Genomic DNA, 20,901 nt, shown 5'->3' with positions numbered 1-20,901 from the left:
CAGAGATCCACAACTCAAGTGGGAGAATCTGTCCACAGGACAACTATTAGTCATGGACTCCACAAATCTGGCCTTTATAGAAGAGTGGGAAGAAGAAAGCCAACTGTTGAAAGAAAGCCATAAGAAGTCTCATTTTCAGTTTGCAAGAAGCCATGTGGGGGATATAGCAAACATGTGGAAAAAGGTGCTCTGGTCAGCGGAGACCAAAATTGAACTTTTAAGCTTAAAAGCAAAAAGCTATTTGTGGCGGAAAACGAACACTGCACATCACCCTGAACACACCATCCCCTCCATGAAACATGGTGGTGGCAGCATCATGATGTGGGGATGCTTTTCTTCAGCAGGGACAGGGAAGCTGGTCAGAGTTGATGGGAAGATGGATGGAGCCAAATACAGGGCAATCTTAGAAGAAAACCAGTTAGGAGTCTGCAAAAGGCTTGAGACTGGGGTGGAGGTTCACCTTCCAGCAGGACAACGACCCTAAACATAAAGCCAGAGCTATCAATGGAATGGTTTAGATCAGTGGTCCCCAACCTTTTTGGCACCGGCTGCGTAGAAGAAAATTGTGCCAAGGCCCGGCAAAGGGGGGGGGGGGGGGGGGATGTATGCACACAGTGTCAGAATGAATGAAGCACATTATTTTTCTATATTACATTGTAATATAAATGAAATAGTTCAACTCACCATAATGCAGAATCAGTTGGAGCCCTGAGTGTGTCACTTTCCACGTCGCCTGCCACCAGATGAGGAATGCCACTTGCTGCGCTGCCTGCCACCAGATGAGGAATGCCACTTGCTGCGCTGCCTGCCACCAGATGAGGAATGCCACTTGCCATGTCACCTGCCTGTTCCACCAGATGAGGAATGCCACTTGCCATGTCACCTGCCTGTTCCACCAGATGAGGAATGCAACTTGCCACACTGCCTGTCACCAAATGAGGAATGCCACTTGCCACGCTGCCTGTCACCAAATGAGGAATGCCACTTGCCACGCTGCCTGTCACCAAATGAGGAATGCCACTTGCCACGTCACCTGCCTATGCCACCAGATGAGGAATGCCACTTGCCATGCTTGCCTGCCACCAGTTGAGGAATGCCACTTGCCACACTGCCTGCCACCAAATGAGGAATGCCACTTGCCATGTCACCTGCCTGTGCCACCAGATGAGGAATGCCACTTGCCACATCATCTGCCAGTGCCACCAGATGAGGAATGCCACATCACCTGCCAGTGCCACCAGATGAGGAATGCCACTTGCCACATCACCTGCCAGTGCCACCAGATGAGGATTTTCACTGCATTGGTGACACTGGTTCAGTGATCATTCTTGAGTGAGGGCAGGAGAGCAGAGATGAGGGGCGGGCGGTGAGAGATGATGTCATCTCTCTGCTCCCCGCCGCACCTCCGACATTCTGTATGCTGTGAGAGCAGAAGAGCGGTAATGCTAGGCGGGCAGGGAGAGATGATGTCATCTCTCTGCTCCCCGCCGCACCGCCGTCATTCCTCACGCTGTGAGGGCGGAAGAGTGGAGATTGCCAGCCCGCTTCCCTCACTGATCCACCACCGACTCAAAATGTCCTGCCGCGGCCCGGCTGCAAAGACGCTACGGCCCAGTAGTGGGCCGCGGCCCGGGGGTTGACGACCCCTGGTTTAGATAAAAGCACATTCATGTGTTAGAATGGCCCAAAGTCCAGACCTAAATCCAATTGAGAATCTGTGGCAAGACTTGAAAACTGATCTGACAGAGCTGGAGCTATTTTGCAAAGAAGAATGGATAAAAATGTCAAAGATGTGCAAAGCTGGTAAAGACATACCCAAAAAGACTTGCAGCTGTAATTGCAGGGAAAGGTGGTTCTACAAAGTATTAACTCAGGGGGGCTGAATACAAATGCACGCCACACTTTTCACATATGTAAAAAAAAAAAAAAAAAAAAAAAAAAAAAATGAAAACCATTTATCATTTTCCTTCCACTTCACAATTATGTGCCACTTTGTGTTGGTCTATCACATAAAATCCCAACAAAATACAATTTAGGTCTTTGGTTGTAATATGACTAAATGTGGAAAATTGCATGGGGTATGAATACTTTTTCACGGCATCAAGGCACTGTGTGTAATATATATATATCTCCTAAATCACACTGTAATGTCATGTTCGCAAATCTGCTGGTGCACTGAATGTAAAATAGACATCCCGTAGTTTTTACAAAAAGGGCAATAGAATTAAGGACATTTAACAACACAGTGGGGAAGATGTATAAGAGCTTGTCTCATTTTCACTGTAACAGCCCTGCAACATGCAGACATTGACACAGTATGAATGTAAATACATGTACAAGTGCATGCTCCACTAGGAGAGCCTTAGCTTCTTCCTGGGTACAGAACTAGATAATATTTATTCGGTCACTGCATTACAAAGCTCTATCTTTCAGCTACACCGCACTCCCTTTTACTGCAAGGCCACGGCTAGTGTAAAAATACAGCACTGCTACAATGCATATGAAGCAAGTAGTAATTGTCATTCCGCCTCCTACTGTCAGGAATGACCATAGTGTGTCTATCCTAATAACAGCAGTATTATTAATACTAATAGCAACCAAACCAAGAATAGCATTTTACAAAAATTGTAACATTCAAACACTACCTCTCTTTTCTTAAAGATAAAGTAATCTACACAAAAAAGATGGTTTCTAACCATGTTTTTATCAAAGCAAAGTCTCCTTCTTAAAAACCTATAACCAATAAACTGGTTTTGTGCTGAAGGCATATAACAAAATCCATTACCTTCATAGAGTGCTCCATTTTGCTCCCGCTCTGCAGCTTTAAGAAAAAGCTCTCTGGCCTGTTAAAAAAATGAACATTTTATGTTTGCTGGTCCATAAAAAAAAAAAAAAAGTGTAATTGCTTTAACAATAATATACAACAGAACTAAACAGGAGAGACAATTTCATTGCTTTCCTGCATTGTACACTCAATGAATACATTCACAAACAATGCATATTCAAAGATAGTCATACTTAACGTCTCAAACATTTAAATTAAATCCACAGTGCAAGTAATATATAGACTGAGGGTGCCAAACGCCTGAAAATTCTAGTTACTGGTCTCACATTTGCCTCTTTATTTTGAATTAGGGTCCTGGAAATAAAGCATGCATTTAGTAAAGTTAGGCAGACCACACATGGTGCGATTTTCTTTCCTGCAACTATGGGTGGCAGAAAAGAAATTTGCACAATTCCCCCATTAACACAGAATGTGGGGAAGCTCTGCCGACTTCCATCATCCAATTATGAGCAAGCAAAAGTTTTTTTTTTTTTTTTTTTTTTTTCCTTGCATGAGATTGGGTATTCTTTGTAAAGTGAAGCTTTACCTCATTTACTAAGCTCTTATATACATACACATACCACACACACCATAGTTTGTAGACGCTATAACCTTCACACAAACAAATACATACTCATTGGTATTCTTTTATTTTTTTTTTTTTTTTTTTACCAAAGACATGTAGCAGGATACATCTTGGCCTAAATTTCTGAAGAAATTTGATTTTTTTTTAAATTTGTTATTGAATAGGTTTTATGGCATCAAATAATAATAATTAAAAAAAAAATTTCCAAAATTTTCAGTTTGCTTATATAATAAAAAACCCAGTGGTGATCAAATACCACCAAAAGAAAGCTCTATTTGTTGAAAAAAAAAACTATATAAATTTCAGCAATTTTAGCAAAAAATGCCCCGGTCATGAAGGAGGTAAAAATCTTCTGGAGGTCAAGTACGGTAGTTAATGTGAGTTCAATTTGTGCTTTAAAACAATAAAATTTGTTTTATGGGTTACACTATGAAGCTTCTGTGTTTTTGAGTTGAGCTTTGGTCTGAAGTGCAGTGTACTTTTACCTGCTGTGAGTACCTGCCTATCCATCAGATAGGTACTTGTAGCAGCCATCTTGGATCCTAGATTGTTTTGGGACTTCATTAGCCTTTGGAATAAGGGTCTAGTATTAGGGTGAGCATACACCCATTGGGGATTCACAGAGGTGGTGTCTTTCTAGATGAAAGAGATTGTAAAGGCTCGTTTTTTATTTTTTAAAAATAATAAACGTCAGTGGCCCCGATCATCCATTTCTGGGGTCCCCCGGCGGCTCTCGCTGCTCCTCCCCGCATCAGATAACTCCCTAGGAGAAGCGCTCTCCCAGGGGGGTTACCTTGCGGGCGCGCTCCCAAGTCCAGCATTTGCGTCTATAGACACGAATGCCGGACTTGGCCCCGACCTCCAGGTCATTGAATTTGATTGACAGCAGCGGGAGCCAATGGCTGCGCTGCTATCAATCTATCCAATCAAAAGCCAGAACCCCGTGGAGAGGGAGACACCGCGTCCCCGCGGAGGGAAATACGGAGTTCAGGCAAGAGGCAAGTAAAACGGGGGGGGGGGGGGGGGGCCTAGGGTGCCGGTCACTGCCAGGTGTTTTTTCACCTTACAGTGGTTGTAAACCCTAAAACAGGAAAAAAAAACCTGCAAGACAAAGGCATAATGAGCTAGTATGCATAGCATACTAGCTCATTATGAATGACTTACCTGAGATCGAAGCCCCTCGCAGCGGTCCTCGTTCACTGCTCCGGCGGCCGACATCTCTCCAGGGGGTTACTTCCGGGTATCGCGGCACCGGCAATGTGATTGGCCAGAGCAGCGATGATGTCACTCCTGCGCATGCGTGGGGGAACCGCTGGTAACGGCACAGTACAACTGAAGCAACGGCACGTACGTGCCATTGCTTCAGTTTGCTTAAGTGCCGATGATGGCGGCACATGCAAATACAGGGATATCTCCTAAACCGTGCAGGTTTAGGAGATATCCAGTGAAGCTACAGGTAAGCCTAATTATAGGCTTGCCTATAGTATAAAATGGTTGTAAAGGGTTTACAACCACTTTAATGCATAGGATGCATTAAGGTGAAAAAACACAAGGGTTTACAAACCCTTTAATATTTGTCCTTGGAATTTTAAATCCAACACTGGCCATGGATATGTATGCATTGATCATGGGTAAACACGAACTCTTATGAACGTTTATCATTTTTTTATTGACTGTTTGTGCACATTATTTGTACTTTTTTCATCAATCATTCATAGATAAGTTCACATGGATCACAAGTGAATATGACGTTAGATGTTCATTAATTAATGTTTATTAGTTGATTTGGCATATTGATCATATGGTTTTACACTGATTGTTTTTATATAGTCTTTTTATTGATTGTACTTTGCATTTGCATGCAATATTTACACATTAGGGTTGATTTGCTAAAAGCAAATAGACTGTGCAGTTGCTCTGTAGCTTAGTAAATGAGGTAAGGCTTCGCTTTGCAAAGAATACACAATCATGTGCAAGGCAAGTGAAACACAAGTTGATTGATCAATTAACTTAGTGCATTCAGCCTGCCCATTAATGGTTTGAATCTTGGCTGGTTCCTGCTGAACTGGCCGAGATTCTGTGTATGGCCAGCCTTAGAGGGAAGTTTAAACGTATTATCTTTTTTTGTTTTGGGTAAGTGGCTTAAAGTCTGTCTTAGGATCTATATAACAGCTGAGCAATGAATATTTTTCAAAGCAGAGTTCGTCAAGGAAAGCTTACATTTATTTTAATATTTTCTTTAAAATACTCCTACCTATGTTATCAGACCACTAAAAAAAAACAAAAAAAAAAACAAAAAAAAAAAAACAATTATTTAAAAGACAAGTGGGAAATAAGAAAAAAATATTACTTGCATACTCACCTATATGGAGGCAGCATCAATCTGATTTTGCAGCTGTCCCCTGGCACCTCTACACGGAGAACTGAGCGATCAAAGGCTGCCGATTGCTCAATTCTTGTGCCCACCCTGAGCACAGAGCAGTGACTGTCAGTCACCACTCTCTGCTCTGCCCCTCCAGTGGCAGGTCCAGACTCTCAGGAGCGCACTGAGAAACTAAGCCAGCTGCCAGTCAGGTATCTAGATGGATTCCGATATGGTTAGGAACCCCTGCAGAGCCTGGACCAGCTCTGTGGCATAAGCAGGCTTTAGCCTGCTGTCAGCTGAATCTGGGTCACAGGTAAGCAGAACCAAGTGCACTCCTGAGACCCACAGGAGCAGTATGAACAATAGCTTTGGCCATACTTTTCCTTTAACTCTGAGTTGCCAAAAATGTTGTCAAAATTACCATCTCCTCCTTGGCCAGTTCATGCTTAGCTTTGGTATCTGAGACCTTCCCAACAGATCCTCTCAGTACTTTACTGGACTGAGTCTCTGCTCCTGAAGAACTCCCTCCTGGAGTAAGTTCGGACATCCAGCAAGCTCGAAACACTTGCAGCTCCTCCTGTGCAAGTCAAAATCAAAAAGAATGTATTTTAATATACAATTTATTGCAGAAGCACAAAAAAAACAGAGCCTAAATAGATACAGCTACAACAAGGTGTAATGTACAATAGAGGACATAGATCAATCTTGTTGCAAGGTACAGCAATGCTAAACAGAAGCAGTGAGAAGCATTGTAAGACAGATTTATTACAAGGTTACAACTGGTGTAATAAATTCCTTCTTTGGGTATCCTAAAGTCTGCACCTGCGACTGCATTAAATCAGACCACTTCTTAAAGTGGAGTTCCACCCAAAAGTGGAGGCTTCGCTAATCTGCTTCCTCCCCCTTCCAGTGCCTGTTTTTGACAGGTACCGGTCCCTACTTCCGGGAGACTGCGCCGTGGTGCCGTCCCTCGGAAGCTCAGCCTTCCTCCGCCGCCGGCCCAGTTAGAAAGTACAGCGGGCATGCGCAGTAGGGAACCGGCTATGAAGCCCTAAGGTTTCACTGTCAGTTTCCCTTACCACGAATGGCGGTGGCAACACCGGAGAGCTGATCAGAAAATTGGCTGGGGTACCGACATCACGGGCTTTCTGGACAGGTAAGTGTCTTTACATTAAAAGTCAGCAGCTACAGTATTTGTTACAATGGCTTGTAATGTTTAGAGAGTTTTACAAAGCTTTTTTTTTGGAAATTGTGATGTTTAATGGCTTCCTGCATGCAAGTTGTTTATTTACATTCCTCAGCACAATGCCCCACACAGAGTATGCATGAATAAAATACCATATAATTCTGTAACATAGCTGTACTCACAGCATGGTTAATAATGATACAATCACTAACAGCTTATGATTATATGACTTTAATTAAAAAACAAGCAGGCACTGAAGGTCACTGTGTCTAGCACAGAGAAAGGTGCTTTGACAGAACCTGTTGGCAGAGTGCAGCCATTAGCCCTGGTTCACACTGATGCCATTTTGAAATCACGCCCACTTCGCTTAAAGAAGCTCGATTTCGAATTAACAAGGTCAGCGCGATTTCAGGTGCTACTTGATAGACATCTGTTTGGCTTCATGCACAGATGTCTATTGAAGTCGCACCCGAAGTCGGCAAACGTAGTGCAGGGACTACTTTTGCAAATCGGTGTGGCGCCGAAAAATCGGTGTCACACCGATTGGAACAGTGTCATTGCCTCCAATAGGCTGCAACTTGTCATGCGATTTGATCTCTTGAATCGCATTACAAATCGCTCCAATGTGAACCTAGGCTTAAACAAACATCCCCCTTCACATTTTTAAATTTTGTTATGTTGCAGTCTACTATAGTTGTTTAAAGTGGTTCTAAAAGCTGAAGAATTTTTACCTTCTATGCATGAAGGTAAAAAAAACCTTCAGTGTGCAATCCCTCCCCTCAGCCCCCCTAATACTTACTTGAGCCCGATCCAGCGTTTTGCAGGGGAGCAGCATCTCTCGTGGGTCTCTCTCTCTTCATTGACCGAGACACAGCATGGGGAGCAATTAGTTCTCGTTGCTGGTAACTGCAGCTAGTGAGGATAGAATGGTGGGCAGGTCCGAGCCTTATCAACACACAGGGCCGACTTGGGAGCAAGCATGCATGCTCCCAGAGCAAGCAGCTTGCTTTGGGTGCAGTTGGTGGGGGTGATGGTCCAAGAGCGCCGGCAAGGGACCGGAGAAGAGGAGGATTGGGGCTGCTTTGTGCAAAATCAGGGCACAGAGCAGAAAAGTATGACATATTTGGTATAAAAAAAAAAAAAAAATAAAAAAAAAATAAAAAACGACACTTTAAAGCGGTGCTTCTCCTGCAAATTTATATATTTTTTTTTTAAAAGTCAGCAGCTGCAATCACTGTAGCTGCTGACTTTTAATAAGAACACTTACCTGTCCAGGGAGCCCGCGATGTTGTCCCCCCGAGGCCGATCCGTCCAGCAGATTAGTAGCAGGCGCCGCCATTCTAACTAATGGAAACCGGTAATGGAGCCTTGCAGCTTCAGTGCCCGATTCCTGTTTCGCGGCACTTTCTGAATGGCCAGCTGTCTTCTGGGACACACACGTCACAGAAGACAGCCGGGGGCGGGGGGGGGGGGGGTTGGGGCTCGCCACACAAAAGAAAATTACGTTCTGGGCTGTGGACCGGATGGATCGGAAGTACAGGCTGTACTTTATAAAAAGGTACAATAGAAAAATAAATTTTCTTCTTTTTTTTTTTTTTAATATTCAAAAACTAGGGGTGGAGAGGTGGTCTTTTGTTTAAGACCACCTCTTAAAAGTGGGTGGAACTCCGCTTTAAATTCATTTTTTTTTTTTCATTAAACTACACTTAGTACCCCATAATGACAAAAGTGAAAACAGAATTTTAGAAATGTTTGCAAATTAAATTTGTATGAAAAGTGAAAAACTGAAATAGCACATTGCCATAAGTATTTAGATCCTTGGCAACAACACTTGATATTTAGCTCACGTGCCTCTCATTTCTCGATCGTTGCCGAGATGTTTATACACCACTCTTGGAGTCCACTTGTGGTAAATTAAATTGATTGGACACGATTTGGAAAGGTACGCACCCACCTCACAGTTGACAATGCATACGGTATCAGAAAAAAAAAAAGGTCAAAAAGGTCATGAGGTCAAAGAAACTGCCTGCAGAGCTCAGAGACACGATTATTGCAATGCACAGATCTGGGGAAGGCTACAAAAAAATGTTGTGCTGCACTGAAAGTTCCCAAGAGCACAGTGGCCTCCATAATTTTCAAATGGAAGATGTTTGGCAGAACCAGGACTCTTGCAAGAGCTGGTCCCCCAGCCAAACTAAGCAACTGGGGGAGAGGGGCATTAGTAAGAGGCGACCAAGAACCTGATGGTCACTCTGACTGAGCTCCAGAGATCCTGTGTGGAGATGCAACAAAGTTCCAGAAAAACTACCATCACTGCAGCTCTCCACCAAACTGGGCTTTATGGCAGAGTGACTAGAAGGAGCCTCTCCTCAGTGCAAAACACATGAAAGCCTGCTTGGCACCTGAAGGACTCTCAGACTGTGAGGAAAAGGATTCTCTGGTCTGATGAAACCAACAGCGAAGCATGGTGGTGGCAGAATCATTCTGGGGGGGGGGTTCAGCAGCATGGACTGGGAGACTGGTCAGGTTTGGGGGGAAAGGTGCATGGAGCAAAGTAGAGACATATCCTCAATGAAAAATGCATCTATATCCTGCATTTTTTTTTTAAAGATAAAAATAAATAAAATAAAAAGACAACCTCTTATGTGTGTAATATTTAACATAATTAAAAACAGCAGTGCTGCCTTCCATAACAATAATTGGCATATACATAAATAAGTCTACTTAGGCTACATGCACACGGCCATAATAATTGTACTGATCATATACAGTGGCAAGAAAAAGTATGTGAACCCATTGGAATTAATTCGTTTTCTGCAGTAATTTGCCATAAAATGTGATGCGATCATCAAGTCATAACAATAGACAAACACAATGGGGGAGATTTACTAAAACTGGTGCACACAAAATCTGGTACAATTGTGCATAGTACCCAAACAGCCTCTAACTTCAGCGTGTTCAAATTAAACACTTAACCTTGGGTGGACGTCAAATGACATCCTTAGGTTGAAATGGAGATATCCGAATGATGCTGCAGGCATCATTCAGATATTGTTTTTTCAGCCAGCAATTTCCTCACATGTAAAAGCAATTTAATTGCTTTTAGAGGAGGCGGCAGGAGGGGGATCACCCCCTTGCTGCCCTCCGATGCTGCTCCTGGCTCCCCTGTGCGATCAGGGAGCCGGGGAATGAATCGACTGGTGGTGGCAGCTTACCATAGAAAAAAAAACATGAAAAAAAAAACAAAAAAAATAAAAAATGTAATTGTACTCAGCACTATGTTTGGCGCAAAAAGGGCACAGCTTATCAACAATAAAACATTATCCTAACAGTGAGGTATGGTGACGGGAACATCATGATTTGGGCTTGCTTCACTGCCTCAGCCTGGACCACTTGCCATCATCAAAGCAAAATGAATTCCCAAGTTTACCAAAATATCCTATAGGATAACGTCAGCATTGCTGTCTGCCAGCTGAAGCTTAGTAGAAATTGGGTAATGCAGCAGGACTATGACCCAAAGTATCGAAGTAAGACCACCACAGAATGGCTTAAGAAAAAAGAAAACGTGCCTTTTGGAGTGGCCCAGTCCATAACCCTATAGAGATGCTGTGGCATGATCTCAAGAGATCCGTTCACACATATATCCTACAAATGTGTCTGAGCTGAAGCAATGGTCAAACATTCCTCTTGAACATTGGTAGCTCTGGATCAGATCTGCACAAAAGCACTTCCTTGAAGTCATTGCTGCCAAAGCAGATTTGACCAGCTCCAATGGTTCACTTACATTTTCCTCCAGCACTGTGAATGTTAATGGGTGTGTTCAATAAAGACACAAGAAATTAGAACTGTTTGTGTGTTATCAACTTGAGTACACTAAAACCAGAGAGTGCAAAATCTGGTGCAGCTGTGCATGGTAGCCAATCAGCTTCTAACTTCAGCTTGTTCAATTAAAGGATAAGTTCACTTTTGAATGTAAAAAAAATATGCATTTATTACTTTTTTTTGTTTTGTGAGGGACCTGTACAGCATTGCACCCACGATCAGCAGATCCTGGATGCAATGCCACAGTCCTGCAGACTGTCTGCCCTTACTTCAGATATAGGCAGGCAGTTACACTATGACAGGAAGCTCAATGAGCTACCTAAAGCGATCAATATCGCTGGTAGTTCATTATGACTTGGGACTTGTAGTTTTCCTATTCACAGAACACGATGAATGGATGCCAGGGCAATCCCCCGCTCACCATGAAAACAGGGATTCTTAGGGGTGGGGGATCTGGACCGGTGTATTTGTAACATGTTACACCATGACTATGGGTGTAAAATGTTACAAAAGGTGAATGTATCCTTTAAGATTTGACAAAAAAAAAAAAAAAATGTAGAACTGCCTCAGATTTTGCACTCAAGTTTAGTAAAGCAACCCCATTGTGTCTGTTTATTGTTGTGACTTAGATGAGATCAGATCACATTTGAAGGCACGTTTCTGCAGAAAACCGGTTAATTCCAAGGGGTTCAAATGCTTTTTCTTGCACAAAAGTAAATGGTCAGAAAAATGCTTGTGTTTAGATGCATTGAAATAGGTAAAGACACGTATGTGTTTAAATGAGGAAAATTCTAGTTCTATATTCTCCTGCTCTCTTTTCAATCCCAGAATGCACTTTTTGCATCTACTGTATGTATAGGTGTATACATATAATGACGACATGCAAATTGCATGTCCTCAGATTTTCTTTTTTTTGGTTAGGGATCTGAACACAACGCATATTTATGCGCCCGAGTACACGTCCCCACTGAAAACAATACAACTGCATTCAGATCCATAAACAAATTACGCTTTGAATTGCACTTTGTTATGGTCGGGTGAATGTAACCTTATACCTGACATATCAAACTAAAAGGAAAAGGTAAGTGGACCTGAAGATTAGTTTCTCCAGATAGTCCATTTTCATCAGCCTTCAGGATGTCAGGGTAACAATCCTCATCACCTTCCGCCTGCAAAATAGATTAGATAATATAATTCAGTTCTAAATGAATGCACTAGTCCATAACTTTTAAAACATTTTAACACCTTGTTTTTAAAAATGTTTAAAAGGATAAGTACACTTTCACATAAATTTCACTTTTTCTGCTAGTGCTAGGACAGAGAGTGCTGAGACCTGGTGGGCACCAGAATCATCCAAATCCCCTCTCCTCAGGCTTGCACCAACTGCCATTGCATTAAGGTGCCTCCATCAGAAGAGACCCACTCCACTCTACTCTACTGCATGGATTCTCTTCACAGAGCACTGAAAGTGCTGCTGTGGCCCTTCCTGAACTACAACATACAGGTGAGCCATCAGGCTATACCCTTACTCCATCTGCATCCTTCATGGTCCAGACACCGATCATGGAGGAATGCTCAGTCCCCCAACCCACAACATTCCCAAAAACCTCAGAGGATCCCTAGATCCAGGGAGAACACTGGACACATCCCTGCAATATAGAACGTCAAAAAAAAAAAAAACCCTACCCCAAGCCACCTAGCTTCCTCTATCCCATTGACCATTGAGGGATACAGTTTACACAAATGGGCTACCTAGATGTACCCAAGTGAAAAACAGTTTGGGAACCACTGTAGTACAATGATGTTAAAGTGATAGTAGACTGCCCAGGACAAGTGAGCTTCATGTAAAGTAGTATAAAATGTCAATCAATAGAACGACGTGCCATGTCTCCGTCAGCATTACATTGTAAACCCGCGAGATTGCTAACCATTCACCAGTTCCCAGGTCTAACCTTACGGCTCATTTACGAGATTACTGCGCCGGACAAAGGCAGAAGTTCAGGTGGGAAATGGAGAGAAAGAACTCCACAAAGATGGTCGTGGCTTCAGACAGAAGGAGCTACAATAATAATAGGCTCAAGAAATAGTAAAAACAATTACATGATGCTTTGGATTATCCCTGTGTGTTTGAAAGTGCATTTGTGCTTTTAGTGGATCAATTGTACTGAGTTTACTACCGCTTTAGGAGGGGTGGGATAAAGCACTTTTTTGGGGGAATGGGTTGCCATTACCAACCCCTTCCAAGAAATTTTAGTTGAACATCTCAACCAGCTTAAAGCCTAGGTATTTTTACCTTAAAGTGGTTGTAGAGTCAGAAGGTTTTTTTTTTTTTTTTTTTTTTTTTTAATCTTAATGCATTAAGATAATAATAATAAAAAAAAAAAAAAAAAATACCCTAATACTTACCCAAGCCCCATCCAGCGATGTTGCAGGATTGCCTCAGCTAACCAGGACTCTTCCTCCTCATTGGCTAAGACAACAGCGCAGCTCCATTGGCTCCCACTGCTGTCAAAGTCAGTGAGCCAATGAGGAGAGAGAGGGGGCAGGGCCAAACCACAGCTCTGTCTGAATGGACACACAGCAGCGGCTCGGCTTGGGTGCCCCCATAGTAAGCTGCTTTCTGTGGGGGAACTCAGCAGGAAGGAGGGGTCGGGAAAGCTGGTGAGGGACCCGAGAAGAGGAAGATCTGGCCTGCTCTGTGCAAAACCACTGCACAGAGCAGGAAAGTATGACATGTTGTTTTTAAAGAAAATAAACTGAGACTTTACTAATCATGTTAATGAATTCCTTGCATTAAAAGGTAAAAATGTTTAAGTAAAACACAATGGGGGAGATTTACTAAATCTGGTGCACACAATCTGGTACAGTTGTGCATAGTAACCAATCAGCCTCTAATTTCAGCTTGTTAAATTAAGCTTTGCCAATCAAACCTAGATGCTAATTGGTTACTACGCACAGCTGCACCAGATTCTGTATGCTCCAGTTTTAGTAAATCTCCCCCATGTGCTTAAGCTGATAAACACACAAAACAATTCTAAGACTAATTAATATAGACTAATTACTCCAAGGCTGGAATGGGATACAAAGCAATATCAAAGTGTTTAGGCATCCATCAGTGGACAGATAGACAAATTGTCTATGAATGGAGTTTAGTACTGTGGCTACTCTTGCCCAGTCAAGAGGACTCCCATGACACTACGCAGAATTCTCAATGGGGTAAAAAACTACTCACTGAATAACAGCTAAAGGTTTGAAAAAAAAAAAACACCAAGCCTGAAATTTGCTAAAAGGACACCTTGGCAAACCACAATGCTACTGGTAAATTGTTTTGTGGACTGATGAAAAAAAAAAAAATGAATTGGTTACTGCTGCTATCAGTCAAATCCTGTGAGGAAAGGGCAGGGGGGCGGGGCTGAGACACACTGTCTATGGGACTATGATTTTTCAGGAGCATGTTTATGCTTGCTTTTTCATTTTCTTTAGTTATCACATCAAAAAATAATAATGTGGGAAGCCGGCCAGTCATAGGCAAATTATTACGCCTTAGGAACTGCCTTATCTCATTTGTGTCACCACAAGTTGAATAAAAAGCCAAAATCCTTATTCTTTTCATAATCTTCAGTGAGGAACTCCAGGATAAACAAATATTTTCTAATGACAAGAAGCATGCATATTGTTACTTTAATCTTGGTGTGCTCTGTGTATCTTGCAAAGATCTGTGCAGTAATCCAGTGTGAAACTTTGCTTCTGTGCAGGAGCTTGCTGTAATATAGACCGGTCACTGCTGCTCTCTCCTTGTGCAGAGGGACTGGTCTGCTCTCCTCCCTCTTCAGTAATTTTCTGTAGGCAGCCTGTAGTGGATGACACCCCTCTTACAGCTCTGCTCACTGCACTGGCTACCTACAGCACAGCGTGGAACTCACCACTACTTTTACACGGTAATATCTGTGTTTACAAGGGCATTTGGTGCTCACAAAAGTAGATTTATATTACTGTGTGGTTATTGATGAATACATTTAAAATGGAAGTCTTTGCCAGAGTTCAGCTTAAAAGTATACCTAGGAAAAACTGTTTGTTATTTGAATATAGTGGTGAGGGGTTTTATTATTATACAGGTTTTATATAGCGCCAACAGTTTGCGCAGCACTTTACAAGATGAAGGCAGACATTGCACTTAAAATACAATTTGGTACAAGAGGAATCAGAGGGCCCTGCTCGTTGGAGCTTACAGTCTAAACAGTTTTACCCACTGTTAGGTGTTTATTGCTGTCTGGGTCCTTATTAAACTGAAAATATACTTTACAATCCAATTGTACAAACTGCTTTAGTTTTACCAGATTGTACAGTGTGTGAAAAGTGAACAAGGAGTAAAAATCCCAAATTTAGGAGTTTCCACCAGAACAGGAATAGAGGAGAAGCCTAACATGCAGCAGCTGTGCATGGTAACCAACTTCTAACGTCAGCTTGTTCAATTAAGCTTTGGCAATAAAACCTGGGAGCTGATTGGTTACTATGCAGAGCTGCACCAGATTCTGTGTGCACCAGCTTTAGTACAGCTCCTCCTTTGTGTATGTCTTGTCACAGATCTTACTCTCTTCCGGTCAGCACTTGATTGTAAGACAACACCAAGGCGGCTCAATGTATTCTCAGAAGAATTATGTGCCAGGTTGAAGTAACTCCCATGTACATATGTGGGAGTTACAGTAGATCACCAGGGTCCAGACAATCAGGCAGCCAACGACTTTAAACACAGAACACTGGCAGAAGAAGATGAAAGCAACAGAGGTGGAGAGAAGTAATGACATCGAAGCTCTGGAGGGGATCACTTAAAAAAGGAAGTCTGCCATAAGGTGCTAATATGCTATGCTCCAAGAGGCCCAACATTTTATTTCTGGTTGGTGGTTTACTTCCATGTTAACTGTTTACCATTCTAGCCAAAACGATGGAAAAAAAAAAAAGCTTGGGCTTTAAGCTGACCATAGATAGATCGAATTTCAGCCGGTTCAGCAGGGACCGGCTAAGATTCCATCCATCTAAGGGTAGGCTGATTGTACCCAAGTTGATGCATCGATTGACTGTGTCTTGGGTACAACCAGAATGTTGGATTTTGGCATGCGGCTATAGCAGTAATCACTTAGAACATAGCTCCGCAGGAGGGATTCCACCATCAACACTGCCTATGGTCTGCTTTGGATATACTTTACCGCCAGTAAACACAAGAGGCTTTTGTTTTCTTTACCCTGCAGCAGGATCCTCCAGAAGACCAGCACTTACCTACATAAGGTTTATTTTGATTTAAAGTGGAGTTCCACCCAAAAATGGAACTTCCGCTGTCAGGATTCCCCCTCTCCGGTGTCACATGTCCGGTGTCCCCCTCCAGTGTCACATTTGGCACCTTTCGGGGGGAGCAGAAATCTGTCTAACACAGGTATTTGCTCCCACTTCTGGCGAAAGATTGGCACAGTATTTGCAGCAATCTACGCCATGTTCGACCCCTCCTCCGTCCGTCCCCGCTGTCTTCTGGGAAACACACAGGTCCCAGAAGACAGCAGGGACCACTCAGAACGTGCAGTGTGACTCGTGCATGCTCAGTAGTGAACCAGGCTGTGAAGCCACAAGGCTTCACTTCCCGATTCCCTTACTAGAAATGCCCACGCCTCCACCCAGAGCCGAGGGGATGGGTCGGCTTCGGGTGAGGACATCGCAGGCACCCTGGACAGATAAGTGTCCTTATTTTAAAAGTCAGCAGCTGCCATATTTTTAGCTAACTTTTTATGTAATTTTTTTTTTTCAGGCGGAACTCAGCTTTAAGATTAAGATCCAAGCATAGGACAAAGAAGACAGAAACCCCTTGCTCATCCTTTTTAAAAAATTGGAAGTCAAATTAGGAAAATAATTTTTCCAAATTCTTTTCAATAAATTTTTTTTGCTACCATTAAAGACAAGTACAAGGTTCAAAGGACGCCTTTACCACTTCACATGATAGGAGGCTGCACCGCGTGCAAATAAACTGATCACCTGCACCTCTAATGGTGCAGGACAGCCCTTGGCCATTAAAGTAGATATAAAACAAAAAGGGCTTTTAGTTTGCTGAAGCACTGTATAAAACAAGTGTGCTTTTTTATTTATTAAGCTACTTCCTGTGTATTTAGACTCTTTAATGTTAGCAGCACATAACTTTACCGTTTTGTTTTTTCTATTCATTTTTTTCCCCCCAAAAAAAAACTGCGTTCGAAAAATTGCTGTGTAAATACCGTGTGACATAAAAAGTTGCAATGGCCGTCATTTTATTCTCTAGGGCCTCTGCTAAAAAAAAAAAAAACACACATAGATTATATCTATGTACACACACATAATGTTTGGGGGTTCTGAGTAATTTTCTAGCCAAAGAAAAAATGATTTTTACATGTAGGAGAGGAGTGCTGGAATTTGCGCGGTATGGAAGTGGTTAGAATAAAATTTTGGGATCAGTTTTGTTCCTAGTACAAGAAATGTAAACATCCCTTGTAATAGAAAAAAGTATGACAGGATCTCTTTAATGTGATATCTGGGATCAAAAAGACCTCATATCTACACTTAAAAGCAATAAAAGGGTTTTGGGGCATGTGGCCCTGCTAAGATTGGGGGGGCACGCTTGTTCCTGCATGCTTGGATAAAGGTCTGGTATAGATTTTGGAGGGGTGGGGGCACGCAATTTTTATTATTGCCAGCAATGGTTTTTACTACATTCAGCTGACAGCTAATGAGTCATCCGAGTGCTTTCACACTGGGGTGGTGCGCTTGTGGGATGGGAAAAAAAGTCCTGCAAGTAGCATCTGCCCTGAAATGAATGGGCAGTGTTGCCAGAGCGCTTCGGCAGTGTCGCAACACAGGCATTTTTAACCCTTTCTTTGGGCCGTTAGCAGGGTTTAAAAGTGCCCCGCTAGCGGACGAAAAGTGTCACTAAAATGACGGTAAAGCGCCACTAAAACCAGCAGCACTTTACTGCTAGCACCAGCGGTTTCAGCGTGAAAGTAGCCTTAGACCCCTTTCACACTGGGGTGCGGGCCGCATTAGCAGTAAAGCGCCGCTAGTTTTAGTGAAGCCTTTTAGCCGCTAGCGGGGCGCTTTTAACCCCCGCTAGCAGCCAAAGGGTTAAAAGTGCCCGTGTTGCGGTGCTTCGGCATTGCTGCCCATGCATGCCAATGGGCAGGGGCGGTGGAGGAGCACTGTATACAGTGCTCCCAAACCGCCCCAAAGATACTAATAGGATTTTTTCTAATGTCCTGCAAGCGCCACCGTGATGAGAGCACTTGGGCTCTCATACTGGGGAAGCATGAGAAAGGTGCTTTACAGGCACTATTTTGAGCACTAAAACGCCTTCAGTGGGAAAGGGGTCTTAGAGTAAGGCTGGCCATACATTGTCAAATTTCGAAAGAATTTCCTTTTGAAAATCAGAAAATTTGTGGGTTTTGTGATCGGATGATGCCACCACTGATTTAAAAATGCGACCAACCAAGCCTTCAATTTCACCTCATGTTGCTATAGAAAAGAATTTTCGTTGCTGGGAATCGGCTTTTTCTTTCCGGGAATTTTCTTTTCTTCCACATGCGCATTTCTTTTTCGATTACATTTCTCGCACGATGCTCCCATCATTGATTAGAAAATCGTTTGGTTTTAAAAAAAATTTCCAACATGATTCAATGGCCGCACGAAAATCGGCTGTTGCTGCAGCCCCACTGATGGTCCGAAATACAAACGAAAATTCTTAGAGATTTTCAAAACTCGACCCATGTATGGCCTGCCTTAGGTTTTGGGTGAACTTGTAGTGAGAAGGGATGTCATTCCCTAAACATAGGGCACACAGTACATGACAGTAGAGGAGGGAGTAGCCCACAGATGGGCGTATACTGCACTTCGGGGCCAGTTGATTGGCCCTCCTCCTGTCACGTGACTGCAATGTATTCCGTAAACACGTATCTTCTACCTAATAAACTACAATAACGCTCGGTCATTCCCCCGCTCCGCTCCCCACCTCAGGGCCCCTCCAAATATTACCATGCTGGGCGCTTGTCGGGTCCTCTGAGCTCAGCACAGTTCTCGGTCGGAATAACGCAGGACGCAGCGGGAGTCTGAGCGAGACCTGCGGGCGGCAGCCATGACTCAGCGGAGCACCCGGGAGCCGAGCGTGGTGACTGCACTAGGAGAGGCGACAACACGGCACAACACACTGGAGACGGATCACCGGAACCAGCAAGAGGGCAAGCTGACGCAGGACAGATAAGATCACCGGAACAAGCGAGATCAACTGGTGGCTAGAGGGGGGAGGGCTGCGGAACCAGAGAGAGGGAAACGTCGGCTAGAGTGGCTGCTCAGTGCATTGAGAGGCGGGACCGAGTTATAGTTAGCCTTCCCTGTCACCTCAGCGTACTCCAGGACCGCTCCAAGAGGGAACGTGAGACCGGGGGAGGAATAACGACACACCGGAACCAGCGAGAGCGGGGAGGAGCGTCTCCTCTCCACCACAGAGGGGAGGAGCTAAGCTAACTCTGCTGCCTAGAACACTTGGTGAGTGCTGCACTTTACACAGCATTATGTGTGAGCCTCTGTGATTTATTATTGTGCTAGTAAACAAGGCAGTGTGTGTATATGTATGTGTTCTAGTCCAACGTATCGTGTCTGATAATAGAATTAGTTTACATTTCTATAGTCTTACCCTATGGAGTATGTATGTCCTGGTGTGATAAAAAAAAATGTATTTCAGGCTAGACTGTCCACACACAGCAATTTTATTTGCTGTGGATTTGTGGGTGTCACCCTTTAAGGATCATGCACACGGGTGACAAATACGCTGCGCTCAGTTCCGTAATGGGTGTGTAGTAATACCCCCAGAGGAGCCGCTGAATTGATTTGTGATTTCTCTACACCCCTGAAGATGACCTACCTCGCTCACCCAGCACTTCCAGACACACCATGAGACCATGATTTATTTCAAAGAATTTCTTAGGCCAAGCATAGCTTAGAACAGTGGTGGCGAACCTTGGCACCCCAGATGTTTTGGAATTACATTTCCCATGATGCTCATGCACTCTGCAGTGTAGTTGAGCATCATGGGAAATATAGTTCCAAAACATCTGGGGTGCCAAGGTTTGCCATCACTGGCCTAGAAGGAGAGATGATTAGCAAGTATACTTATGCAAACAGTCAAAAGACAATAACGTTACTCTGAGAGGTATGGTTAAACATCTGCAGTGTTCTTTCAGAAACGAACAGAACTGCATTTATCGATCAACAGTATATAAAGAGCCTTAACTTACTATAACAGTCCCAGTTTTATCACACGGGCCAGTGATCGATGGGGGGGGGGGGGGACTTTGGTTGGCAAAGTTGGGGTCCTTGAAAGCAAATCAGTTCCCAGCAGACAACAGATTACCTTGTATGATGTTAGTCTCTTACCAATTCCAGGGCACCATCTTCTGGGTCTCCGGACACAAGCTCTGGTTCAGTAAAAGACCAGTTCAAATCAGACAGAGGTTGCTGGTGATCTCTCTTTCAATCCCGCTGAGACAAGTCCCTCTTTTCTTTCCTTCCTTGCTTCCAAGTGGTGGGAGTTCTCTCTAGTACAGTCTGATGTCTCCATGGCATCCAAATCACACCTCACACTGTTCGGTGAGCAATCTCTCCCTATTGTGGTCAGCTAGGGCAGAATTCTGTTCAGCCCAGTGTTTTCTCCGCATACCTGCTTCCTTCCAGACAGTTTTTAACAGCCCGCAGACCACACTTCTCCATCCTCTGTTGCATCAGCCACTCTTCTGGATTGAATCAGACTTGCCCAAGGTGGCTGCTGCACTGGAGACACTCCATAGACAAACATTTGCTGTACAATACAGAACATGCACTACAGCACATCATCAGGGAAATGGCTGTAAGAATGAGGAAGAGACAGCTGTCTTCCAATGGTGGCATGGGACCTGGTAAACAGCACTAGAGCATGGAAGTCCGGGAGAATGACACGGGATTCACTGTGCGTGAGTTTGTTTTTACTGGATAATCCAATGGAAAAGGTAAGGGGGGGGTCCTTTTTAAGGCTCCTTCCACATGGGGCATGCCCGTTTTGACAGACTCTGCTTGCTCAGCAG

General features: G+C 43.5%; 2 protein-coding genes across 4 annotated transcripts in view; one reads left to right on the top strand and one right to left on the bottom strand.

The window, feature by feature from the left end:
• FBXO9 (F-box protein 9) overlaps positions 1–19,117 on the bottom strand; it is a 51,335-nt gene extending 32,218 nt beyond the window's left edge. The window contains exons 1-4 of one of the 2 annotated variants that reach the window (XM_073626666.1): positions 18,821–19,117; positions 11,875–11,952; positions 6,197–6,352; positions 2,786–2,843 (exon numbers count right to left, since the gene is read on the bottom strand). In XM_073626666.1, coding sequence (XP_073482767.1) covers positions 2,786–2,843; positions 6,197–6,352; positions 11,875–11,952; positions 18,821–18,823 — 295 coding nt within the window. In that variant the 5' untranslated portion in view covers positions 18,824–19,117. The remainder of the gene's footprint in view (positions 1–2,785; positions 2,844–6,196; positions 6,353–11,874; positions 11,953–18,820) is intronic. The other variant, XM_073626667.1, reaches the window with a different exon arrangement.
• Positions 18,715–20,901, top strand: part of CILK1 (ciliogenesis associated kinase 1) — a 67,306-nt gene continuing 65,119 nt past the window's right edge. For both annotated transcript variants that reach the window (XM_073626665.1, XM_073626664.1), the window contains exon 1: positions 18,715–19,330. The gene's annotated coding sequence lies outside the window, so the exon portion shown is untranslated. The remainder of the gene's footprint in view (positions 19,331–20,901) is intronic.

The sequence above is a fragment of the Aquarana catesbeiana genome, linkage group LG04 (assembly GCF_042186555.1).
Source record: "Aquarana catesbeiana isolate 2022-GZ linkage group LG04, ASM4218655v1, whole genome shotgun sequence".
Classification (NCBI taxonomy): domain Eukaryota; kingdom Metazoa; phylum Chordata; class Amphibia; order Anura; family Ranidae; genus Aquarana; species Aquarana catesbeiana.
The sequence above is the reverse complement of the archived record's forward strand: the minus strand, read 5'-3'. Positions and strand labels throughout refer to the sequence as shown.